This window comes from Zalophus californianus, chromosome X, assembly GCF_009762305.2.
Source record: "Zalophus californianus isolate mZalCal1 chromosome X, mZalCal1.pri.v2, whole genome shotgun sequence".
Lineage (NCBI taxonomy): Eukaryota > Metazoa > Chordata > Mammalia > Carnivora > Otariidae > Zalophus > Zalophus californianus.
The window spans coordinates 74,686,574-74,714,387 of NC_045612.1; the positions used below are offsets into that span (position 1 = coordinate 74,686,574).

The following is a 27,814-nucleotide window of genomic DNA, read 5'->3' on the forward strand; positions in this document are numbered from 1 at the left end:
AGTCAGTAATAAGGAGATATGCACACACATAGTCAACTCCCACCTCCCACCTTCCACCAAGGGCACAGGATGGAAGGTATGGGCCCATCTTCTCCCAGATTTAGAGGCCTGGACTCCAAAATGTCTTGCCATCTGGTGAACCCATGGCTGACATGGGTTCTTGTAGGCAGCTCCAGACTGGCCGTGCCTACTGGGTCTGTTCCTTCAGTACAGTTTCTAGAGGGAGACCCCATCTTTCTCATCACTAGCAGTTTCTGGCCTTGAGCTCAGGAGCTGACAGACCATGTAGTCCCCATTCCAACCTGAAAGAGGACAGAGATGTAATTAGCCCTCTGCCTGAGGGCTAAGAAAAATGAGGGTGACTATTTATTCAGGTTCTTCTAGTGCCTCAGTCTATGAACACATTACATCATTTAACTCCACAATGATTTTAGGAGATTAGGAATATTTCCTATCCCTGTTTTACAAGTGAATAAACTTAGGAAACACAGCTATCAAAGAAAGAGAACCCTGGGATTCCTGGGTGGCTCAGTCGGTTAAATATCTATCTGCCTTTGGCTCAGGTCATGATCCCAGGGTCCTGGGATCGAGCCCCACTTTTACTTCTCCCTCTGCTGGCCGCTCCCCCTGCTTGTGTTTTCTCTCGCTGTCAATAAATAAGATCTTTTTAAAAAAAAAAGAAAGAAGGAGAACCCACTAATCTGAACCTGGTCTGCTGACTACAAAGGCCATGTTCTTTCTACTATATATATCATGCTGCCTCCTCAAGGTCTCTGAAGCTCTGAACCCTACTTCTAGCCAAACAGCCGAGTTGAGGAGTGGGGCTGGGGTTATATCCTCCCAGATCTCCATCCTCACCCTTGACTCCAAACTTCAGTAACTAGCATCAAATCCAGAAGACAAGAGGCAGGAAACTATGAAAATACTCTAGTCACGTGCCCAAAGTAGAACCAGGCTTGGAGCACTGTAGTGGCCTAAAAATTCACAGCATGACAAAGTAGGAAGGGCCTTTAGAAATCATCTCATCCAAGGGCCACAGATTCAATATACCTTCAGAGTCTACATAGGTAATTCAGTGGTGTGTGCGTGTGCGTGCACATGCGCGTGCATGCGTCTGTAAGGGGATGGGAGGAACTCTGGTGAACTGGAGTAAATGACTACTGGCCGTCCTGCCCTTGCCATGCGCATGCATGTGGACACCCACATACACACAACCCTAGAAGGCATTCATGTAATATTTAAAAAATTTTCCTGGAACTCATCTGTATTCCAAAGTTAAAATCAGTCCTTAGCTACCATTCTGGGACTTCTGACCTTAATCCAACCTTTCGAGTCAAAGCTAGGGAGGCTGAAGCCAGAACAAGTAAGGTCACCTAGTGGTAGAGCTAAGACTAAAACCAGGGCTTTTATTCCTAATCCAGAGTTCCCTGTGCCACATCAGCTTTTTGACTAACCCGTTTCTACTCTATCACAGCACTTACCTCTTTGAGCTCCTTCTAGGTATGCACTGTCCAACATAGTAGCGGCTAGCCACATGTGGCTACTTAAATTGAAATTAATTAAAATTAAAGAAAATGAAAATAGAATTCCTTAGTCTCACTAGCCACATTTCAAGTGCTCAACAATACAGACATAGAACATTTCCATCATCTCAGAAAGTTCTATGGAATAATGCTGTGAACCTAGACTGTTCTCTGGGGCAGCTGTCTCATTTGTCATGCCCTACTCATGCTATTGATAAAGAAGAAAAGAATCTAAATAAATTTTATACAGATGAATCCTTGGGCTTTTCTCAAAGGTACGGGGACAAAGCAATTGGTGCTGGTGCAATCAGTGAAGTACACTCTGTCACCTCAACTCTCCCACCAATGACTCAGATCTCAGTGGGGTGATGACTCGTGGACCTAAGCAAACTCATTATAGGCAAGATCAATATGTGCAGAGACTGTGGGGAGAGTCCATCAACATGAAATAATTCCCCTTTTCTGCACACCCACCTCCTCTAGACTTATATGGTATCTGCTTGAGGAAAAGAAGCTACATTCCCACTTGCGTCTAGGACCTGGGTGATGTGCTGTCCCTGCAGCCATAGTGGCCCAAGCTGCACCAGGTGTTCTGGCCTCTCTGCCTGAAGAGGGTGACTGTACTGGACGTAATTGAAATCAGATTCCATTCATTCTGCCAGGGGATCCTCTGTTCTCTTTCTGCAGCAGAGGCCAGCGTGTTGCTAGACGACTTGGAATGCTGGACAATGAGGCTTGCTAGTCTCAGCTGTTACTCAATGCCCAAGGCCTTGTTTTCTTCCATGAAGGCCACCCCCACAGCCCTCCTTCCTCCTGCACCTGAGCCCCAGAGTCAGCTCTAACTCTTTCATGTGAGGTACAGGCCTGCCAGCCCCCGCTATAGGAGAGACCCATTGGTTTACTTACATTGAGAAGCCAGGAGAAAAGGGACAGTAAAGGTGGATAATCTAACAGTGTTTGAGTTGCTTTGCATCTCTTCCCCATCTTTCAGTCTCAGATCAGTGACAACAAAAGGCCACTGGCAAGTTACTTCCTTGTCCCTACCAGCTCTTTAAGGGATTGGAGCACCTGACACGATGTCTGGATCCTGCTGCCTGGATCCTTTGGAGAACTCACTTTTCAGCCTGGTGGCATTAGACCCCTGTGAGGGCTCTCTATAGCGCCAGAGACAGATTTTTCAATTCAGTTTCCATGGTCCATCCCCAAGGACCACTGTGACCTTTAGGTACTGTTCCAGCCTCATTCCTTGCCGCCTCAAGATAGAGGCCTTCTCATCCCTGAGCAGGGAAGAGGCAGGTGAGGTGAAGTTCCACAGGTTTTTAGAAAACTTGAATCCCTCTCCCTAAGGTCAAGGATATTTCTCTTCTCCATAAAATTTGGAGCACAAAAGAATCACTTTCTGTTGTAGGTGGACTTCTGAGATGGCACCCAAGAGTCCTAATCCCTGGTTGCTCACAATCTTCTTCCAGTTATTTAGTCGAACACTAATCTACCTGTGGTTGTGGAAGGGCTGGATAGATGTAATTAAGGTTATAATTCAACTGAATTTTAAGGCTGGTTATCCTCGATGGGCCTGGCCTAATCAGATGAACCCTTAAAAGGCACAGGGCTCTTTTTGGAAAGACATCTGTGGAGTCCGGGGGATTCAACATAAGGAAGGTTCTCTGTTGCTGGCTTTGAAGGTGGAGGGATCAACACGCCAAGGAATGAGAACAGCCTCTAGGAGCTAAGAGCAGCCTCTGGATGGCAGCCAGAAAGGAAATGGGAACCTTAATCCTACAACTGCAAGGAACTGAATCCTGTCATAATCACATGAACTTGGATGAGAACCCTGAGCTCCACATTAAAATGCAGGCTGGCCAACACCTTGATTTCATACTTGTGAAACCCTGAGCTGAGAAGCCAGTCAGGCTGTGTCAGACTTTTGACTTATAGAACTGTGAACTGATAAATAGGTACTGTTTGAAGTTGCTAAGTTTGTGGTAATTTGCTATGCAGCAATAAAAAAGTAATACACTTTCCTTACAGAAGTGTGGTATAGGGCAAGATAATAGGCTTCAGAGTCAGATGATCCTGAGTTCAAATCCCAGCTCTGGCAATTACTAGCTTTGTAAGTTTGAACTCCTTGCTCTCTCAGCTTTTTTGAGATTCAGTTTCCTCATTTGTAAAATGGGGGTACCACCACCTAGTTCTTAGGACACTTATGAGAACTGAATGAGAGAGAATGCCTGGCCCATAATGAGCCCTCCAAAATGACTCCTTTACTCTCCGTTCATTTCTAAAGAGTTGGGAGTGAATGGTCTGTGGGCGACCTAACTCAGGCATGGGGAAGAAGGAACACAGCAGGATTAAGAGAACCAGATACAGCTGAGAAGGGAAGAGTAACACATTATAAAATGAAAAAACAACAACTGAGTTTCTTCTGCACATAACTGCTTATAAAACTGAAGTCAGATCTTAAGTGTAATTCTAAATGCTAAGTAAACATGAAGACATGTTTGGTGCAGGGCTGCAAATTCTTTGTGAAAGCCAGACTAGGCCATACTTAAATGCGTGCATTTGAGTATGTGTGTGTGTATAACTGCTTTTATCTTACAGTGCTTAAATAAAGGGGTCATGAACTCAAATATCTTCACTAGTCAGGCAGATATGTAAATGAGTAAAATAGCCTAGTGCACAAAAATAAGGTAGGCTGGGGAAAGTGAAAGTAACTGATGCCCTGCCTAGGGGCGGTCTATGTCAATTTTCAAAACAAAGACTGTGCTGGGCAAACAGAATTTTTTAAGTGAGTATCAGCCTGGGGAAAGCCAGTGTGTGGCCTCTGGCTTACATCATGCCAGCCATCTTTTCATCCACTGGGACTGCAGTCTGAGGATCTCCCTGTACAACTTTAGGCTTAGAAGATCAGATGAATACTGGATTATGATTCAGGGGAGTTCAGTATATGACCGTGGGCACATCCTTTTCCTTCTTTTGCACTTGGTTTTCTCATATATGTATAAAAGGCAAGAGTTAAGAGCAGAGCATTTGGATCCAGACCATCTGTCGTAAGCCTGGCTCGACGCTTACTAGCTGTGTGACTTTGGACAAGACCTAGCCTTTCTGTACCTCAATTTCCTCATCTGTAAAGTGGGAGATATTATTAATACCTAAATAATAAAGTTTTTAATGAGGAATATGTAGTTACTGTGGTGGCACCTGTGAGTGGAGGGACGATTCTACACCACCAGAAGGACTCTCCAAGACTGAAGCATGATGAAAAAAAAAATACACTAAACTTAAGGAGGCACAATGCAATGATGACATCAAAGTTCTTAAAATGTTATTTGCAATAAAGGACTTTTTATTACTGTGGTGGTGAATTCAGAATCTTGTGGGATATGTGACCCTGAACATATCCCTTGACGTCTCCTGCACCTCCATTTTCTCATCTATATATTGGCTCCAATCTGACCTGACTACTGCATAGGACTATTATTAGGAGGAAATGAAACGATCTCAGTGAAAGTGCTCTGAATCTGGTAAAAGTGTATGCCAATGGGCAGGCTGTGACGTTTTCCAATAATGGATCTTCAGTTAGAAAACATTCTGAAAAACTGCCTAGGGTGGCAATCTATAAGAAGCATAGCCTTCCACCTTGGGCATCTGGTCTCAGGCCAAAGGCTGAGGGCCAAACTGACAGGTTTCAGAATCCTAAGATAATAATAGAATTGTCTGACAGAGTTGTAATTTTCCCTAAGAGAAAGCATGCTAAGACAAAGGTGCTTAGAACAGAGTAAATTTCGTGAGCCAATAAATTCTGCCTTTTACTTTTGCTGGCTGCTGGGCCCCACACTGCTCTGCTCCATCCTCTTTATCTTAAGCAGGTAAGCTTCTTTCTGAATAAGCTAACTGATGAACCATACAGAGTTTCCACGGGGACTGAAATCAATTAGGAGAAAGAATCGGAGTTATAAGAGCCCCAGACATCAAATCTACTACGATAGTAGAGCCTCAAGAGGTCTACAAGTTCCATTAAGGGCCTCTGAGAGGAGGCAAAGTGGGCCTGAGGATGTGGCTCCTTCCTTCAAACAGCAGTACTTTATTCCGTATCTACATTTGGGACTCTTCGTCAGATTTTGTTTGAAGAAAAGGTCACATTGCCAAGAAGATGTTTGAATGTCCCAGATCTTGTCTACCCCTTCCTCTCCCATGCAAACCCATTCCTGTTTAAAAGATGAGTAGACTGAAGGCCAGAGCTGTTTTGCCCCCAGTCACACAGCTAGATAGTAACAGATCACAAAACAGACTCAGGTATCCTGACTTCTTGGGTGGTATTCTTTCCATTTCATCTGGTTGAATAGCATGTTAACGGGGAGGAGGGTCAGTTGGAGATGAGTGGGGAAGCAGGACAGGGACAAGAGGCAGGGAACAGAGCCAGTCCTTGGCAAGCATGGAATGAAAGATTAGTAAGGGGTGCATCCAAATGTAAGTGTACACTAATAAGTGTAGGCCAAATTTTCTCAGGCAAGAAACCTCCTTGGTCCTCTCCCCCATGCCGCCATTCTCCTCCCAGTCCCAATTCTGAGTCAGAGAAATAGTCTGCAAAAGGAATATCAAATTTTATCTTTCAAGGTTTATGTTGGACTATTTAGTCTAATGGTTTTTAGTTCATGGAGGAGTAAATGTAATTAATAATAGAATGATATGCAATGCTGCACAGCCTTGCCAAAGCACAGGATCTGGCAGAAACTATTTCCAAGTCTCTCTCTGACTAGTGAGCCAGAAGAAAGGGGGTCACTGTCCAGATGCCATCCTGGGTGAGGGGCACAGAGTCATTACCAAAAATCTGTTCATGTGAAATTGCAGAGCCTGAAAATGCTTTCACATACCAGGCTTTTCCACTGGAAAAAGTAACTACATGAATTTAGAGCATACATGCTTTTACAATTACATTTAAACTGACATTAAAAACAAATGTGAAACAGCCCAAGCTGAACAGGTCAACATGACCTGGAAAGCAAACCAGGGAGGGAAAAAAAAAAAAAAAAAAAAAAAAAAAAAAAGCAAAAGCAAAAAAGGCCCAAAGTTAACAGCATTAATTCTGTCAGTCTGTTGTAAATAAGAAAATACCACTGATATATTAATGGCTTTATTAAGGAAAATTCACTAGCAAAAATATGCAACGTTCAAACAAATAGAAAGCAGTTAAAAAATAAACTACATTAGCCTTTCAATCCACATTAGGGAACCTCTCCTTGGCCTGGAGATTAAAATTCTGTCCCAAAGAGCAGGAAACTCCCCTCCCTCCTAAAGTCCTTCCTTGGCTTTTCTCCAGAATGTTGCTGAGTCAGGGGAAGGAGAACGGCGTTGGGGGGCGTGGGGGGGGTGGGGGGGTGGTATGTGCAGAGGGAGACAGGAGGTGGGGAGGGAGAGGGCAAGGGGAGAAGGAAGGATTGAGAGAGAGAGTGAGGAGGGAGGGAGAGAGGAGGGAGGAGCGAGAGGGGAGAGGGAGGGATTGAGAGAGAGAGAGAGAGAGAGAGAGAGAGAGAGAGAGAGAGAGAGAGAGAGTGTGTGTGTGTGTGTGTGTGTGTGTAGAATGGAGAATGAAGAGGGTGGAAAATGCAGGCCCCAGGCAAGGCAGAAAGAGTGCTCTCATACTTGTCTGTCCCTAGTCTCACAGACTCCACATCCACCGGAAGGAAACTGCTCTCAATATGGAGCTTCTGGGGCAGAGACAGAGAATAGCAAGATATTAAGTACCCTAAGTGCCTCTCCTCTTAGAATAATACAAAGTTGGAGGCTAGCTTGAGAAAAGAACAAGACCTCACACCTGACGGAGAGGCAAGTGGATGATGTGAATGAGTACTAGGGTATTGTTGGGGCACTAAGGCTAGAAGTAAGGGGTAGAGTTGGATCCACTTTCCTCCTTCATCAACAGGAAATAAGAGAAGTCGGCACTGGTTTTTAGATTTTTGCCTTCCTCCCTCTGTATAAAAGGGTTAAAAGTATGTGTTTCTGAAAACAGAATCGCCCTGACTTTGGGAATAAGGAGAAAATAACTGACTCTAGTCCCCTGATCTGTTTGGAGACAGGGGCCAGCTGGCTTCTTATGGCTCCTCCAGGAGAAGCATAAATTTGGTCCTTGTTTACTAAACTTATGTAGATCAGCTACTGCCTTCAGCTCTGTGATGGGGCCTGAGGTTAAAAATCTTAAGTCCTTGGCAGTGGTCCAGCAGAATGGAGGTAAGGGGAAATTCATGAGTTGAATAATGACCAAGTAAAATGGCCACAGGAGCCTCAGATAGGCACAGTGGCTTCTTGTTCTAGGTAGCACCTTGAGTCCCCGGCAGCAAAACTTCTTCCTGGCAGCATGCTGTGGAAAGCTTCACTGTATCCATCCACCTGAGTGCTATCACATATGATCAAGAATAATCAAAAAGCACTCTGCTAATGCCAAGTCATATTACAGAAATCAACAATCATGATATTACTACATGAATGATAATTGATGCTACTTCTAGAGCTAGTCCTCACAACAGCCCTGTGAGGTAGGGAAACGATCAGTCCCATTGTGAGGAGTCATAAACCAAGGGAGTAGCCCCCAGTCCCAGTACTGGAGTCTGTATTGAGGAGTAAGGGCTTGAGGCCCTAAACTTCAGATTCCAGGTGTTTCCAAGTTATCAGTTAGAACCCTCTAGAACCCTCATTCTGAATGAAGCAGGTCAGCCTTTCTTCAGCGTCTGGTTGTTTTGAGATGCTTGCAAATGCCAACACGGAATTTTTCTATATGAAAATAGGGATGTTGAAAGTAGCAACTTAAAGATAGGCTTGCACCTAGCAGTCCCCATAATCAGATGCCTGAGACAGGTCCTCTAATTTAAGAGGCAGCATGCAAAATTGGGGAAACGGGGTGGCTAACATTTTGGACTGGGGTTCTTTTCTCTTTTCCTACCTACCTGTTAAGTCAGGCAAGGTGGAAAAAATGGGAAATTCTTTACTTAGATTTGTTTTCTCCCCCCTTTCTTTTATGCCTCATTGACAAATATACTAAGGAGCTTATATATATGCTTGTGTGTGCCTCTTTGTACACAGTGGGCAATAATTAGTCAGTGGGGGTGGAGGATCTGGAGGAAAAGAAGGAGGCAGAATTTAACAGTCTCATTACAGTTACTCAGAGCCCAACAAAGCCTCCCTATTTGGTCTTCTGAATTTCTTGCAGCAGCCAAACAATCCCATAATATTAAAAGCATTATTATTCAGCCTGGAGATGGGAATGCTTCGAAATTAATGTCTCTGTGCCTAACAGCTCACTAATCAAAGCTTCTATGCCTCATTTTCCACCCTGGGGAGAGTCCTCAGTCTCTTCCAGTTTCATTGTGGCCAACATGACACACCACCCTGTGCAGGCCTGGGCTGGTGACCTTTTTATCTTGGTCAAGATCCAGATTTTCTTCTTAATTCTAAATGCCAGTCCAAATTTTCTGCAGGTGATTTCTTCAGGATTTGTGCTTACATTTTTAAATTGCTGACTGCTAGAAGGCTGAAATGTCCCTCAACAATCAGTTTTCACTTCAGCCACAGAACCATTGGTCCAATGGAGTATTAAGCAGGGGAAAGAAACCCATTTCTATGCCTGGCTTAAGAGATCTAAAAAGTGTAGCCAGGATTTACTAGACCAAGGAAAGTAGAACTTGATTTTAGAAAAGGTGACCCAGAGTAGTGATGCTATTCTGTTTACTTCCTAGATACCTGTTGTCATGGAAATATTATCAATAAAAGACAATCTGAAGGCTCTACTGATTTCTGTATATACTTTTTCCCTTAGTTCTACTTCATACAAACATGATCCCAAAGGATGGGCAAAATTCTCCAAAAAAGCATCTTGCTCAGGTAAATTGTCTATGTATAAGTTCAGTTCAATAAGAAAATATTTTAAATGCTTTTGTAATCTTAAGGACTACATCCTACAATTTGTAAAAACAGGTGGCTATCTTTTTAAATCAAAAGTTAAATGTTTTTAAACAGTTATGTTATTTCAAATAATTTGTTTCTGAATTGTTATATTTAGAAAATACTTGCCTTTGTATATATGACCTATTGTGTTCTGTGTACTCCTAGCTTTCTGCCTACTGCCTTCGAAAAATGTTGCCTATGACATCATTTTACTCTCTCAAGAGCAACTGAGGGATTTTAGAGCACTTACAGCAAAAGTAAACAACAATAAAATCTTTCTGCTCCTATTACACTTTAAAAACTCAAGGATTTTAAGTGGAAATTTTACAAGTAAGATACTCATTCAAGTACCAGATATGGGGTATCATCAATTTTGATGACTTGAAAAAATTATTTACTTCTAACTGTAGTTCTCTAAAAGCAAAGACTCAAAGACAGACTACAACATGTATGTGCTGTCCCAGATAATTTGGTTTGAAGGAATTATGAGACACAGTCTCTGGTTTCTCCACATACAAGTTTGCCCTAAGAACTATAATTAGAAGTATACCTTTTTCCCTCCAATGTGTCACCAAATATGTATGCAATCAACTGGAGTATGGCGATCTAGACCATGGAGAACAGATTTCAAGAGTTGATTCAAATGTGATACAGAGACCAGTTCCATGTCATGGAACTAGTTTTCTCAGAACCCATGCCAGGAAACACTAGCCTAGACCAAGGGAAGGAGTCTGTATAAGGGAAGAACTTATGTACATGGTCAGTACTTGCAGGTATCAACCCAAATGGAGGAACTAAGACTGCAATCCTAGGTGTGAAGCAAAATTTGGTGCTAGACTTTTTTTTTTCTTTTCTCTCTCTCTCCCTGGCCTACTATGTATTTTTCTAAAGTTGAGGTCCTCACCTATACCACACTCATGCTGCTAGTAATTGTCTTAAAAAACCAAATGTAGAAACAGACAAAATGATATGTGAATGTGTCTATCCCATGTCACAGATCTTCAGCTGCCTGAAATCCAAACCATTTAGCATAATAACTAAGTCCATTTTCAATGTGGTTTTACCTTACCTCCCCCATTTCCCCAGATCTGGTCATATTAAATGACTTGCTATTCCTCAAACCCTCAATACATTTTTTCTTATGTCTCTGAGCCTTTATTCAAACTGTGCCCTTTGCCTTGAATGCCCCTTCCCTTATATCTCATTCAACTTCTTCCCAGTCATTTCTTCTTCATCCTTTAAGGTTAAGATGTATTCATTATCACTGTCTGTTGCCTGTTTAACTCTTTGAGGTCAGGGATTTTATCTTAATCATCTCTGCTCCCCCAACATGCCTACCATAGGGTCTGGCACATCGTTCGCACTCAATAAATAAATATTTGCCAAATGGATAAATAGATGAGTGAACAGGTGGAAAAACAAAAGGACTAGCTAGTTGGCTGGCTGAAAGGATGAACAGATAAATAGATGGATGGATAAATGCTGTGAAATTTATCTCCTGAAGAACCATACTGTGAATAGTGTTTCAGTGTTGGAATCACTCTCTTGCATCTGGACATGTGTGGACATGTGATCCAGAAGTACCAATGCAGGGCTGCTTTCGAGCATGGAGAATGATGACAGAGCTGGCTTCAAGATGGTCTTCAACACTGGACACCACAAGGGTGTTCACAGCGTCCATGATGACGTCAGATCATGGCCATGGGCTCCCTGAGCCATCCTCCCAACTAGAGAATCCTGGAGGCTATTAAAACCTGCAGGTCTGTTAACAGTTTTGAGTCTCAGATGTAAAGTTCAGTCTTCTAGTAGGAAAGAGACTTCTCAAATGTGCTAAAGTAACCTCTGAAGAAAACGCTGAACACTTTAGATTCTCACATGTTCCAGGTTTCTTTTCCTCTTCTGGGGTTTGGCTGCTACATGAAATTCCTGAAAGGCCTACCATCTTCCAGGGTCCAGGAGAGGAAGGAATAAAAGCAGGGGCTAATGCCATTTATTAAAAGCTGAGAACTCAAGAGTTACAAAATGCAAAAAAAATGTTTGGGGAGGAATAGGAAGGAAAGTAAGAAGGAGGAAAGGGTTCGGAGAGAAGATGGCAGGTCAGGGCAATTCTTTCTTTCTCATTACATTTTGGAAACTGGAAGTATATCCTTGGGAAGTACTGAGAAAAGTGAGAGAGGGCTGTGCACTTATTCTAATTATGGGCTGTGAAAAAGCCACAGTTAATTCACTAGAGGGAAGGTCCTTTTCTGGACAGTTATATTTCTAAGTATTTTCTTACATTAAAAGTAGGCAAGAGGTTTAGATTCTTGAAGCAGGGGCACCTGGGTGGCTCAGTTGTTAGGCATCTGCCTTCGGCTCAGGTCATGATCCTGGGGTCCTGGGCTCGAGCCCCACATCGGGCTCCCTGCTCTGCAGGAAGGCTGCTTCTCCCTCTCCCACTCCCCCTGCTTGTGTTCCCTCTCTCACTGTGTTTCTCTCTGTCAGATAAATAAATAAAATCTTAAAAAGATTCTTGAAGCAATTAGCAATGTGTATCTTTTCAAAAGCAGCCAGAAATGAACAAGGTACAAAGAAAGGCCCATCCTTGTTGTGAATGGGCAGTTAATAGCCTGAAGGTAGTCTTTAAGGGACCCACCCAGAGAACCCAACCACCCTTGGAAAACACCAAGAAACACCAAGAGCTGCTAAGAAAAGAAGCAATGAACATGTAGATAAGCCTAGAAGGAGAAAGGAAAAAGCTATGTGTTTTAAATATCTCTGAGTTAAGGAGATCCCATCACCAAAGAGTAGATGGAACACTACAGAGAAAGCCTTGAGGCCTCAACACTAAGCAAACATCAGCTACAGAGTGTCAGCTTCTTTAAGATACAAGGTGATAACCCTTCTGCCCTCCACTCCCTCAATAATCTATACATCCAGTCTACTTTGAGAAACGTAATATATCTTACATAGGTGTAGCCTGAGGCAGCTAAAATTATCAGGCAAGTCAAAACACTCACCTCTAGACAGCCTATAATTCTGAGGGCAGTGGAGATGTAATCCAAAAAAAGACTGATTGATAGGCTTTTTCTGTGACTTTAGACCCAGAATCACAAAATGATTGTGCCATTGGTCAATCTCATTATCCCAATTTTATGATGGGAAAAACTGAGCCTCAGAGGGGAGAAGGGACTTGCTCAAGGCCACATTCCTCATTGCCGTTTTAGAATATATTATACCATTTTGAGTTGAGTGATGGGAAGAATAAAACAAAGTTATATGAATTCTCCTTCAGTGTGATCAGAATGTCTATGCTAAACCCAAATCTTATGAAAAGGGAAGTCTATTGCTCAAGTATTTAGAAGGGCCACTCTACATTTATGTTTTCTTTCTTTTTCCCATTGTTTTGAGTAAAGGTGTAGTGTACACTGAATTTGCAAGTTAACCATAAACTTGAGAAGGGTTTGCAGCAGAGAATCAGGGAACGTGAAGATAAGTTTATGAAGATGGAAAGGTTTGTTTTTCAAACAATGGTGTTTAAGTGGGTAAACACTTGGGATGTTACTGACATGGTACTTGAACATAATATATGACTCCCTTAACAACTACAATCGGCTTCCAAACAGGATTTTGATGGTACTTTTAGTTTGAGGTGATCAAGCGTGATTTCTGCTGATGTTCTGCCTGTTGGAATTGTTACATATTATAGGGCATGCCAAGTAACTCAGGGTAAAAGCCAACTGGGAAGTGCTCACCATCTAAATTACTAGTGACCTCACTGTCATAGTAAGCCCTCACATTTGTCTAAGCACTTTGTCAATTACCAAGGATGTTCACGTTCATCACGTTCACGTCACAGAGTGATACCACTAGATTACAGATGAAGAAATTGAGGCTTAGAGGGGCACAGTAAATAACGGAGCTGGGCCTTTAGCTTAGGTCTGCCTGACTCCAAAGGCAAGACCACATACACAATATCAAAAATCATTGTATCTTGCAGACCTTTCTTCAAGTTGGCAGCCCGAGCTCTATTGCCTAGTATGGTGCCTTTGTATACAACTGACACTCAGTAACTATCACAGGAAAAGATCTGCAATGAAAGCCATTCACAGCACTTCTTACCTTCTTTTCCTTGTGTTGGGACCAAGCCCATTTCAAATTTGAGCACTCTAGCCAATAAATCAATTTGAAAACTTAGTGTACCGCTCTCTCCATGAAATGAATTCACAGATTTATGCCTCACTGATAGAGGGAGTAGTGAAATTACTCCTTTTCAAAAGGGGTTCACTATAATCATGTCAGGGACTGTTTTATAATGGAGGATGTTGGCTGAAACATGAACTAATTTTAAGATTTGGACCCAAACTTTAGGAGAACTTTTGTTACCATTAAACTTCACCTGTGTCAAAGCAAGCTTACAGTTCATAGCAGCAGATGAAAAACCAAGGGGTTCTCTACCTGGGAGCCCCCATCTCTTACACACCATTCACAGAGGGCTAAAAAATTGAGAGCTGAGTGTATCAGAACTCTCACCACAGGGTTGCAACATTCCTATGAAGAAAACTTCCTCTTATCACTCCCTTTGTCACCTTTCCTAGCTTTCCCTCCACACTTCTCCATCCCAGTCCTGCTTCTTCCTCCCCACTATAGACCACAATTGTAGGGTATCTCTGGAGTATACCAAGCAAATGAGAACAAGGTTGGTCTTTCTCTGGTATTTGAGTCTCATTTAATGCAGCTGCCTGGAAAACTCACACAGCATCTGCCTGCGATGTCTGGGAGTACTAGACACTACTTGAGATGGTTCTGTCGCAACTGTCTCAAATTGACCCTGAGTCAATTTATTTGTAGTACTTTGGTCTGTTTAAAGACTATTGTTGCCCTGTAAGAGGTGGGGGGATACAGTTATCAACATGAAGACCCACACACAGAAAACAAGTTGGTCTCTGTAAACACGTACATAGGCAGACAAGGTATTGAGCACCTTGCAGAAAGCCAGAGATGGACAAGGACTCTAAATGAGCCTTGAGAGGGGGAGGGAAAATGGCAGGAATCTAGGAACTTGGGTTTTCCAGGCTGATAATGAATAATCAGGTAGGAGGCTATAGTATCAGGCATTCGGAAAAGAGCTTGCTTTTCTTCAAGTTCCATTTACAAATCAAAGTAGACTAATGAGCCTGCTTTTTTTTTTTTTTCATGAAAGGTGCTTCTTTTTTGAAGCAGCAGGCAGCGGGGAGTACCCCCTGCCACTGAGCAGATGTAAACATGAAGAAATGAGGAATTTGGAGGACGAAAATAGAAGTGTAAGCCAAGCCTTTCTGGAATGGTGACAGGGCTCACAGTAGACACAGACTAGGGGACAGAAGCCTTATGATGCATGGCTGCACTTGAAAAAGCTGTATCTTCCTTCTGTCAAGCTACTGTGCTACGAGAAAATGCTTTTGGAAGTTATCAATAGATTTGCAAATAATGGGAAATGATTAAAAGGCCTGCTCCACCGTGGGAGATATGGGATAGGAAACTGGTTCTGCTTGGCAGCCTAGTCACAGGCTCCAAAGAGAAGCAGCTTTTCATTCCAGGTGGCCGACCTTACAATATAGGGATAGTTAACTGAGGATATTCCTGGGTGTTCAGGGCCAGCCTGTGCCTGGGTCATTCTGTACCTGTGATTATTCTGGATTCTGTAGTTCTCTCATCCTGCTCATCATGCAACAACATAGGGCCAGTATCACTGTGTCCCCTGGGGAATCCTTCATAATCACCTCCACACTCACTGACCCCCGATGGGTCCTGATCCCTGCCTCACTCCTCCTGCTCCTGTGCTGAGCCCCAGAGTGGGGTGTGACATGGTTAAGGATAAAGAAAGGCACCAACTGGCTGATGGCCATGTTGCAGATGAAGGCGTCAGTTTGTATCTAGAGTAGAGCTGGCCACCTCAGAAGGACCAAAGAGGGAAATCTGGTTTAAAGAGAGAATGAGAGAATGAGGGAGGGAGAGGAAGAAAAAGAAAAAGGAAGAAAAGTATCATACCTCCCAGAGTCATCCCTGCTTCATAGCATTTCCGGAGGCGACAAGATGGACAATTTTTCCTTCGGAATTTATCGATGGTGCAATCATTTCTGCTGGCACACAGGTACTTCTGTTTCCCTGGGAGAACAAAAAGAACAGTAGATGCCCCATTAATGCATTTCCAGAGTCTCTCTCCTTTAGTATTTCTAGGCAGAAAGGGCATAAGGATATATCTTGCCGGATGAGAGAAGTGGACAGAGAATGGCCCTAAACAATTTGATCACACAGAATCACACAGCCTCGTTTAATTCGATGCTATATTGTTTGGTTTTCATAGGTGTTTTTGTAGGGATGAACAACTGAGGTCCTGCTGATACTTCCTTTAAGACAAGGACTACTCACTGGTTTATAAAAATAATATGTTCTACCTTTACTAAAAGCTAAGAATGGGACACCTGGGAGGCTCAGTCAGTTAAGTGTCTGCCTTGGGCTCAGGTCATGATCTCAGGGTCCTGGGATCGAGCCCCACATCGGGCTCTCTGCTCAGCGGGGAGCCTGCTTCTCCCTCTGCCTGCTGCTCCCCCTGCTTGTGCTCTCTCCCTCCCTCTGTGACAAAAAAAATAAAATCTTAAAAAAAAAAGGTAAGAATGTCCATGGGAAAGTGATCAATGGCAGAAATTATCACTCCTTTAGCATGACACAGCAAAGACTTGGACTTAGGCAATGTTTCTACCTCCTGACCCCTGTAGTCATTCAAAGGATCATACTCAAGCTAATACAGTGCTTATTTTTCATAATAAAAATACAGGTAAAACTTCTATAAAAGAGAACTCCATGAGATTTCTAATTGTCTTTAAATTGATAGTGATCATATCCCCAATCCTGCAGGTTATAAAAATCAGAGATAAAGCTCACTCTTCGTGAAGTGAATCACAACAGGTGAGAGGAAGTCTTTTGAAGCCAGCAGAAGTAAAACACTTGCTGTCGTGCTCATCTGGAGTTGTCACAGATACAAAGAAACATGCTCACACACGTACACACATGCAGAGACCCAGAGAGCCTCAGGATCACAGCTGTTCCAAGAAAGACGTGGAAGGCCACTCAAAAGCTCATGTTTTACTCAATATTTTGCCTCCTTGCTGCTAACATAGGCCTGGCATACAGTAGGCCCTCAATAAACATCGAATTAATACACAAGTGGAACAGGGAGATCCACAGGCACGCAGAGTCACCAGCAGAAATAGACAGAGATACATACCCTGCTGCTCCGAAACATGCAGACCTTCTCATGCTTGGAGCCCTGGGACAGCCTGAGCTCGTGCATCCCCTCACTCCACCCCTTTCTTTATCCAATTCCCTTTTACTGCTGCGCTTTAGTTTATGGGAGAGACTGGGATTTTAGGGAGGCTTCTTTTGGCAGAGGAGACATGTTTGTGGTAAGGAAAAGGAAGAAAAATTGAAGAGCAATTGCTATTTGATAGCAGGGAGAAAAACACAAATTCAGCTATAGCTTGTCTCTTCTCTCCCTGTTCAACCTAAAATGTATGGATCAGGCACAGAAAACACATGTATTATAGTAGGTTATTTTATGTAGGAGATTCAGTAGTAGTCAGGTCAGCAAGACCTTTGTTTTTCTTCTTTCCTCCTTCCCTCTCTTCCTCCCTCCCTCCCCGCCCTCCCTTACTCCTTCCCCGCCCCTTTCCTCTCTTATTCCCTTCCCTTTGTCAAAAGATTCCAAAATGCTGGGCTTGAAGGGACTGTTAAAAACCACCCCAGCACAATCCTTTCATTCCAAGGATGAGTTCTGGGAAGGTGACTTGCCTGAAGAACACTCAATTGGAGGCCCATGAAGGAAGAATCTTAGTATTTAATAGGTACCTACTATGAACCAAGCCTGTGTTGGCAAGTTTACATATGCCATTTAAATGAATAACCTCAGCTGTGTTTTGAGGTAGATACTACCATTACTTTTACTTAACAGATGAGAAAACTAAGGCCTCTAAGCCAGTACTCTTTCTACCATACCACAGGATTTTATTTGTATAAACAGAACACATAATTTACTAACAGCCCCTTTTTTTTAAATAGGCTCCACACCCAGCATAGAGCCCAATGTGGGGCTCAAACTCATGACCCTGATATCAAGACCTGAGCTGAGATCAAGAGTTGGACACTTAACTAACTGAGCCACCCAGGTGCCCCACTAACAGCCTTGTCCTGCTGCAAACTGAGGATTGTTATATGCACGGAAAGGATGGCACTATGAGTGCCATTCAGTCTTTGAGTATCCACTCCTAGAAGGGAGGCCCTGTATCCAATTCCAGTGGGTTCACGTCCAGTGCCATGGGTGTTCTAGAACAGGGACTTCCCCGCAGTTTTTGTGCTGCTGCAACCCTCAGAACTAGTTTTCACATTAATTAGTAAAATAGGGTCATTATGAATACTTCTTTGAAGAATCTCTTCTTCTACAGGAAAATACTAGCTCCTGAACCCAAGTTTGCAAAGGAATGAGTGCAGAGCCACTGGATTAGGGCTCTCAGAGGAGTTCTAGATTCCACTGCTAAAAGCAAACCACCCTCTGAATGAGGAAGATTACAGTGGAAATGAAAACATGTTTTTCAATTTGGACCATCTCCCTAGCTATAGTTCATACTTGGTCCCAGAGTGTCTCTTGGCCTGAAACAATGTGACCTAAAACACAGATATCCTTTACAATTAACCCAGGAATAAGTGCAAAGCCCACTGCAACCAATACCATTGTGCATTTATTTAACTTACTGAGCATTTATTATGGGCCGGACTTTGTACTAGCTGTTGAGGATACAGAGGAAAAATCTCTGCTGAAGAAAACTGTTTAAGTCCCAGATAACAGAGAGAGCACTAGGCTGGAAGTCACAAGACTTGAATCCTTGTTCAGTCTTATTACTAACTCACTATATGACCTTGGACAAGTCCTTTATCCTCTCTGGGCTCCATTGATAATATGTAATGCTTGAACTGGAAAAATCACTAAAATCTTTTCCAGCTCAAATAATTTTTATTTTACTACTTTATTTTAATTCCAGTATAGGTAACATACAGTACTCTATTAGTTTCAGCTGTACAATACAATTCAACAATTCCATATCCAACTCAAGGAGTCTTAAAGGATATCTGGATTTTATCTATATTTGTGAAGTCTTTCATATAAAGGTCACAAGTATTATCGATAAGCAAGACATTACCAAAATAATGGTCTTTGTCCCTCAACTCTCTCCTTTTAGGATAGCAACTTACTGTAACATTGCCTCTTATATCTGCAGTCATTCAGTCTTTTCTCTTTGTTTTCTAAAGTCCTTCAAAAAACCAAGGCACTTAACAGTATTAGAGGGGCAGTGTTATTGCAAGCCATATGCAACATATGTATAAATAACATGCTTATTCACATATGTGTACTCATGTATGTGTGAATGTACCTGTGTGTGGGTGTACACCCCCAATAGGGTTCCTGAATTATCTTTGTATATATGTGTATGTGTGAGCACATAAAGTATATAACATATCAAGTCACATAAGTGCATACATATGACATGTGTCTTTCTTGGAAGCAGAAGAGTGACGTTAAAATTTTAAATGACACTTAATAGTGACAGAAGTGGTCGGGGGTCCCAAAGATGGATATGGAAGGAATCTCCTAAAAATGGAACTGTGACTCATCTGCACAGTTTGGATTAGGAACAAGAACAGGGGATGGAATACCCTCTCAAGGTTGCTTCCAATCCACTTCTCCTGCCTGAATTACCAACTTCCCCAAATGATGGCAGAGCCAATGTACAATCACTGGGTTGCTATTACTTCTCTTCTATTTATTCTAATTCTCCAATATGGCTGAAGTTATCAGGGTTCTTAATTATAACAATGAATTAAAATATAAAACACAGGGGCACCTGTGTGGCTCAGTTGGTTAAGCGACTGCCTTCAGCTCAGATCATGATCCTGGAGTTCCAGGATCGAGTCCCGCACTGGGCTCCCTGCTCAGCGGGGAGTCTGCTTCTCCCTCTGACCCTCCCCCTCTCATGCTCTCTCTCCCTCTCATTCTCTCTCTCAAATAAATAAAATCTTAAAAAAATAAAAAAATAAAAAATAATACATAATATATATTGTACATATTTATATTTATATAACTATAAAACATATAGTATATAGTAATAAATTAAAACATAATATAAAATACAATAACATAAGATTAAAAATGTCTCCCATTTGATTAGCTTACAAAAGTTAATATCAATCTTGTACAGAGTAGTATAATAGGGATTATTGTATACCCCATTATATAACTGAAGAAAATGATGCTAAGATGAAACTCACCTGCCCGGCATCACACTGTCAGTGTGCTCCAAATCACAGTCCATAAGGCTATGAATCTCACAGATTGGGAAGAATTTTAAACAGTATTTAGTCACAATACACCCACTCTTGTGTACAAGGCTTGAATCCCCTCTGTAACATCCCTATAAAGGGTTACCACACCTTTTGTGAATTGCAGCCCATTCCATTTCTGGACTCGGTTATAAGGCTATTCCTTCCAGGAAACTCAGTATTTGTCTCCTTGGAGCTCTGACCCATTGGGTCTAATTACAACTACATCATCTTTGGACTGTAAAGGGCATTAAAAGCCTTATAACAAAATGTCCCAATGTGATGCCTGACTCTTCATTTATGAAAATGGACATGAAGTATTGAAATGACATGTCCCTAGCCATAGGAAGTTGGTGATAGAGCTAGAGAAAAATCTGGCACCTTAATCCAATGGAGATGTAGTATGGGTGAGTGTAGCCTCAAGACAGAGAACTCTGTGGGTGTTAAGGATCTTTGTTCATTGTCTAGCAAGTATATGGTCCTGTGAATGCCTTCTCAGTGTTCAGCTGGAAGAAGTGTAAGTGTATAAGATATGTATATAAAGTGTAAGTATAAGATCTGGGCCTGCCTGTTCCAAGGTGGTCTTAGAAAGTCCTCTATTGCCATGCAGTAGCCTAGGTGACTGAATAATTAACACAGACAACACAAACTCCTCTCCATCTCACCCTCCTCAGACTCTGCAAATATTATACCTAGCTCTTTGACACTGCTGACCTTCAATAGCAAGCTTATATCAACAACCTATAATCAGTCTCACAAAAAAATGTCATTGTGAAAATTTTGGCAAAATACAAAAATCCCCTTTCACGTTGAAGGAGGTAAGTCTACACTCTAGAATTGCAAACGGTTTGCACATTTAATGCTTGATAAATCTCCTATTAGAACAGACTGCAAACCCTTGACTACCATGAATGGTCACACAATGGTATAGAATGAGGTCCTCTGTATGCCAGCTGGCTCTGAAATCCTTGACTGCCTGATGGTGTTCTTCATGTTTCTTCATGGTCTTATTCTTCCCTCAGAAAGCGTAAGTATGATCCAAAACTCCAGCAGGAACAGAGGTCATGAAACCAACTTCAGATATTTTCTCCATAGACTTCCCATTTCATTTTTTTTTTGTCATCCCCATTGGTGCTGCCACACAAGTTGAGGCCAATGTTTGATTAGGCTTCCTTCAATATATTCATTCTGAAAAATCCTACTTAAAGCAGATCAGGTAAGGCAGGAGAGTTACCCACCACCTGCAGTATCATATCATGCAAATGAGAGGACTGAGTCATCATGTTCATCATGAAGCTATAGAAAAGACTGAAGAACATAGGACTTCTCATACTTTACAACTAGAGTGTGAATGCAAGACTTATATGAACGAAACTAAAAAAAAAAATACTGAGGAATGTAAGAGAAGACTTGAGTTCAATGGAAAGATGTGCAGTATTCCTGGATGGGAAGATATAATATTGTAAAAATGTTGGTTCCCTTCTCCCCAGTGAAATCTACAAATTTAAAACAACCCAAACAAATCTTGACAAAACAACCTCAAAGTTTACCTGAAGGAGTAAAATGTGTGATATTGCCAAGATATTTTTGAAAAAATTTCCTATCAAACATTTAAAGTATTATAATGCCATAATAATTACAGCAGTTTGATAATGGCTCCAGTATAGATTTGATCAGTGGAAGAGACCAGAAAAGACAGAAACAGACTCCATATATATACTATGTTATTCTAAATCAGTGAAGAAAGGATGGCTTATTCATTAAAAGGTATCAGAACAACTGGTAAATCATTTGGGAAAGTGGAAAAACTTAAATTACTAGTTAAAACCAGAATAAACTCCACATGAATTAAAGATGTCAATGAGAAAAAAAAACAAACAAAATGAAAGGAAAGCATTAAAGTACTGTTAGGAAATATAGGGTTTTTAAAATTATTTTTAAAGGTAGAAAAAGGCTTTTTAAAGAATGGCAATACAGAAACATAAGTGAACATTTTGATAGACTTGACTAGAAAACATTTAAACTTTTTTATAAAACTTAAAGACAACCACAAACTAAGGAAAACACGTTGACATCAAGCATGTAAAAGCAGTGGTCAATTTCCTTGATACATAAAGATGAACTGTGCAATAGAAAAATGGACAAAAGACATGAAAAATAAATTAAAAGAAGAAATAGAAATGATCAATATATGAAAATTGTTGAACTTCAATTTCACTAGAAATCATAGAAATACAAATTAAATAAGACGTCTTTTTCATAAGTCAGATTGGCAAAGATTAAATACCAAATATTGGCAAAGAGGTATTACTCGTAGGAATATAAACTTTTAGAGAGCAATTTTGCAACATATCCAAAAAAATTAAATACACATAACCTTTAACCAGAAATTCCATTTCTTGGAATCTTTTTATAAGAAAACAATTATTTAAGCACAAAAAAGTTCAACATAGCACTATGTAAATAGGGAATATTGGAAAAATGTAAATGTCCAACATTAAGGGGATGGTTAAATTATTCCATTTTTATGCAATAGAATGCTGTACAGTCATTTTTTTTTAACTTGGAAAGGTGTTCACAATATTCTGTTTTGTTAAAATGACAAAAATGAAGTTACCAAACAACATATTTTATTGAATCCCACCTTTAATACCTAAGGCTTTAGAGCACATTTATTCAAGTTTTTTTTTTCTATTGCAGTGAAACTTTTTTTATAAGTGAAATATTACATAGAGGCCCCATATATAGAAAACAGATGAAATTAAACCCAATCTGCCTGAAGTAGGCATAGAAAACTTAGAACTCGTCCTGCCACACCTCTCCCTTTCTCCCCTTCTCTGCAGCCTTAGCATTGTGGTATGCCTTAGAGAAACTCTGTAGGAGTCCCCAGGGTTTTGTGGAAAACTTAAGACCTACTGATTTAACCCAAACCCCATCCCTCCTATTTTATGGAATAAGAAACTGAGACTCAGAGAATGGGGGTGGGGGAGAACCTTGCTTAAGGCTATACAGCATGAGTCAATGTCAAAACTGGGACAAGAATCCAGGCCTTATTATTCATAATCCAGCAGTTTAGGGCTATTCTCATATGAGACAATACATGTGAAAATAACATAAAAAGCAGAAAGCATTATACAGATCTTATCTATTATTTATTTAAATAATAAACTCCTTGAATGTCAGAAAGGCAAGGGCCTCTGCAGAGATTATCTAGTCCAACGTTCTCATTTTACAGATGGGGAAACTGAGATCCAGAAAGCAGAATGGACAAGACTAAGATTAAATAATTGGTCAGTGACAGTGATGGGATTAAAAATCATCTCTTGCCTACTATGTTCTCTGCACATTTGCTTTATTATTTCAAAATAATTTTCATATTCATTATACTGCTGGAATTTCTGATGGGTGTCTCAGAGTTCTCCTGAGTGTGATTCAACGAGGTCTCTAAGGGCTTCCCCTGAAAAACAACACTACTCTATAGAAAAAAGGAGCTAAGTGCCTCTCCCCGAGTGTCCTACATAGACTGGAACAAGTCCAAGGCCTGTTTAGGGTCACGCTTCCTATGGATGTAACTTTTTCTGGAGCCAAGACAACCTAGAACCTCTGGCCTAATTGTCCAAGGAGTTCTCTTCTTTGAAATGCAATTCCAAACACTGTTGATTCCTAGTAAATTTTCCCCCAAGATACTGCTTTTGGGCCTATGGAACAGGCTAGACAACACCAGGCACACAGTCTATACTCTGGCAAAAGGAAGTTCTTCTGTGAAAAGGACTTAAAAGGTAGCAGAGTCCCTTTGATTCCATGGAGGTGACCATTTCCCCACCTGTCCTACCCACCCAGAAACACAGGTATCAGTTAATCCAGTACCACGGATGGGCTCTCACCTAATGCTTTACTGGGAGGCTTTTTAAGAGTGTTTATAAATAATAAAAATAATTCTTATTTCTTTTGACCTAATGGTTAACTCTAGTGAGAGGGGACAGCGATCAAGTCCAGATCCATCTTCTTTGCTTTCAGTACCTTCCACAATCTGACCTAAGTTCCATAAAATGAAAATGTAAAGACCAGTGGACTGACAATTAGAAGAGCAGGTGTCAGGGCACCTGGGTGGCTTAGTTGGTTGAGCGTCCCACTCTTGATTTCAGCTCAGGTCATGATCTCAGGGTCCTGGGATTGAGCCCTGTGTAGGGCTCCATACTGAGCACTGAGTCTGCTGTCCCTCTCCCTCCTCCCTCTGCTCTCTCTCGCTCAAATAAATAAATAAATAAATAAATAAATAAATAAAATCTTAAAAAAAAAGACAGCAGGTGTCAAATCCCAGCTCCAATTGCCCTCATTAAGTCTGAGCCTTGATTTCTCATCTAAAAAATGAGGATAAACATAATGGCTTTGTCTACTTCATAAAGTTATACAAAACAAATGGTACAGAATATATGTGCAAGTGATCTGTAAAAGGAAGAACGTTAGAAGACTTAACAGGTAATGTTACTGAACTTATCTTGCCTTCTATTTCCCTCCATCAGCAACCATCTTCTGGCCATGCTGCTCTCTTCATTGGCCCCTGTGCTAGTCACAAACATTCCATCTTCTCCCTGTCTTAACACACACACACACACACACACACACACACACACACTTCTCTGCTAAAATGAGCTCTTCAGTGTTCAGTTTCAAACCATCTTCCCTAGCTACTGCCATTCACATGGGTCCCCTGCTTCAAGAGGAGAGGAAGTAGAAGGTAAAGCTCACAAGTTAGATAGTGGCTCGATCATGAATAGCCCTGAATGCCATGCTTTGCAGCTTAAATTTTAACATAAAGAAGTTTTTTTAATTTATCCATTGCGTTCATCCATAGAAGGTGTTTAAGAACTATCCTATGATGATTTAATAATCTTTGAGTGTACACTTACTACGTTCCAGGCACTATTCTAGGCAACAACAGTGAATAAGTCAAAGGCCTTGCCTGCAACTTGGGTGATCTTTTGGTGAAAACCGACAAGTAATAAATAAGTGGTAAATAATAAATTAAATATTTTCAGATGGTGATACATACAATAAAGGAAGGGGTACTGTGATAGAATGGGGAAATGAATTGAGGTAGAGTGGGGAAAGATGCTATGAGGATGTGGCATTTGAGCTGACAGCTGAATGATAGGAGCCAGACATGCAAAGAGCCAGAGGAGGAACATTCTCAGCAGAAGGAATAGCAAATTCAAATGTAATAAATGTAATAAATGAATTTGGTGTGTTCTTGGAATAGCAAGGTGGCCAGTGGGGCTGGCATACGTTAAGGGGGGGGATGTGGCAGGGAAAGTTGACTGGGTGGCAAAACCAGGTTGTACGGGGTAGTAATTCTCAACCTTGGGTACAAGTCAGAAACACCTGTAGAGATGTTACAAAGTACTGATGCCTGGTTTCACTCCCAGTAGTTCTAATTCAATTGATTGGGGGGTAAGTGTGGGCACTGTGATTTTTTAAGATGTCCCCCCATTGCTTCTAATGTGCAGCTAGGGGAGGAAACTTGCAAGTGACTTAATAGCTTATGGATTTTTTTTTAAGATAAGGGTCCAACGTTATTCTCTTTTTTAAATTTAAAATCAATTAATTAACATATAGTGTCTGATTAGTTTCAGAGGTAGAGTTTAGTGATCCATCAGTTGCATAGAACACCCAGTGTTCATTCCATCAAGTACCCTCCTTAATGCCCTCACCCACCTCCCCTCAGCAACCCTCAGTTTGTTTCCTAGAGTTAAGAGTCTCTTATGGTTTGTCTCCCTCTCTGATTTCATCTTGCTTTATTTTTCCCTCCCTTCCCCTATATTCATCTGTTTTGCTTCTTAAATTCCACATGAATGAAATCATATGATATTTGTCTTTCTCTGAATGACTTATTTTGCTTAGCATAATACCCTCTAGTTCCACCCACATCATTGCAAATGAAAAGATTCCATTTTTTGATGGCTGAGTAATATTCCATTATATAAATATATATATATAATGTATACTATATATCCGTTATATATATATATATGTGTATATATATATATATAATGTATACTATATATCCACCAGCAATGTCCACAATAGCCAAAATATGGCTTATGGATTTTTATAGCTGACACATGATTAATAACAGGACAAATGCTCGACACTGGAATAACATTTGACAGTTTACAAAGCCCCTTGCTGTTTTTGCTACTCTGAAGATTAGTGAGGTTCAGGCCACTCAGATAAGTACTTTGGGGAGCACCAAACAGATAATGTCCTTCAGATGGGATTTGGAAAGACCATCTGGGAGAAGTACAGGCTCCAAACTCACCAAGGAAAACACCATGAGGAATGGCCAGCTAACTTCTGCCAAGGTCATTTGACATTTGGTCAAACCGAAGTTTTATGTTCTCAAGCTGTCTTCCCTTGAGCTCTGTCCAGTGTTGTGCTGGAGTTGGCTTGTAGTGACTCATAAAAACCGATTCTGAGCATCACTTCCCAATTTCACATTCAGTGCTATAATATTGGTAGCTTAAATCAGTCCTGATAGGAATATCTACAGCATGGAAATTAGCAAACACTACAATATCAAGGGCTCCCCACTGACCCTTACCCCTTGCAGGCAGAAATCCAGTTTACTGGCACACAACTAGTTCTCCCCTAATAGTCATTTTACTTTCTTCTAATTGGGACTGGCCCATTGTTCTTTTCTCCCTATACTTTCACCCGAGCACACCTCTGGGGTTTGGTAAGATAACTGGAACCACAGCTTGTATAGATTTATTTGCATTTCAGAGAAATTTTGCCATCTTCACAAGCTTTACCCAGTAGATGTGTTCCTGAACAGTAGTGTATAAATAACATTTCTTTAAACTGAGTTCCCATTGAAAGGTGAAGATTGAACATTTAAAGAAAACTCTGTATTGAATACTTCTATAAGGTCAATATAACTCTTTTGTAAAATGTACAGTCACCATTTCATTTAAATATTTTATCAGATTCAAATTTTGTATAACAATGATCTCACAACAATTGTGGAAGAAAATTCGGCAAAAGCCTTCAAAGTTAAAATATACACATGCTTTGACCCACCATATGTTTGCACATGTGTGACATGACATTTACACAGAAACATTCACTGCAACATTGTTTATAATAGCAGAAGACTGGAAACAAAGTAAATGCCCATCAATATAGTCATATAGTACAACCATTAAAAATGAAGAAATTATATATATATACTGATGTGGAACAATCTCCAAGATATACTGTAAAGTGAAAAAAAAAACAAAGATGAAAAACAATACAGAACACTAGTTCTGTGAGGAATACTGACATATTGATTGATATATTGATATACTTAACATATATATGTTTATAAGTACACATACTATGTCTACATGGGTACACAAGAAACTAATGAATAGTGGTTATCCCTCAGAAAGAGAACCACATGCATGAGGGACGGGGGCTCAGAATTATCTTCCATTCTTCAACCTTTTGTGATTTTAAAATTTTGTATCATGTACATGTATTGCCCATTCCAAATACACATTTAAAATCAGCACAGCTCTGTTATGAATTTTCCTATGACCTTGAGACAAATCATTTCCCCTATTTGGGCTTCAGTACCCCTATCTACACAACGGAATTATATTTTTCAGACAGAAAACCAAAAAGGGTTCCCAGCTCCTTATACTTCCCTGTTTTAGAGTCATCATTCACAACAGGTACGTTGCCTGTTCACCACACTGTGTAATTAGGGAAGCTGAGCTTCTAATAGGGTCAAAGAAAGTACATTTGTTATGAACAACAACAACAACAACAAAATTGACCAGTTAACAAATGCCCACTGAAAACTCAATTGTTCAGCCCTGTGCTGAAATCTGTAGAGGAGAAAGAGAAATCATAGGTCCTGCCTTTTAGAAACTTGAAATAAATACGTAAATACACACTAAGCAGCAATAATACACAATATA

At 40.9% G+C, this 27,814-nt stretch overlaps 1 protein-coding gene across 1 annotated transcript in view; it reads right to left on the reverse strand.

The window, feature by feature from the left end:
* AR (androgen receptor) overlaps window positions 1-27,814 on the reverse strand; it is a 185,875-nt gene that overhangs the window by 20,447 nt on the left and 137,614 nt on the right. Inside the window, exon 3 of the mRNA XM_027608800.2 lies at window positions 15,468-15,584. Within this exon, the coding sequence (XP_027464601.1) occupies window positions 15,468-15,584 (117 nt within the window). The remainder of the gene's footprint in view (window positions 1-15,467; window positions 15,585-27,814) is intronic.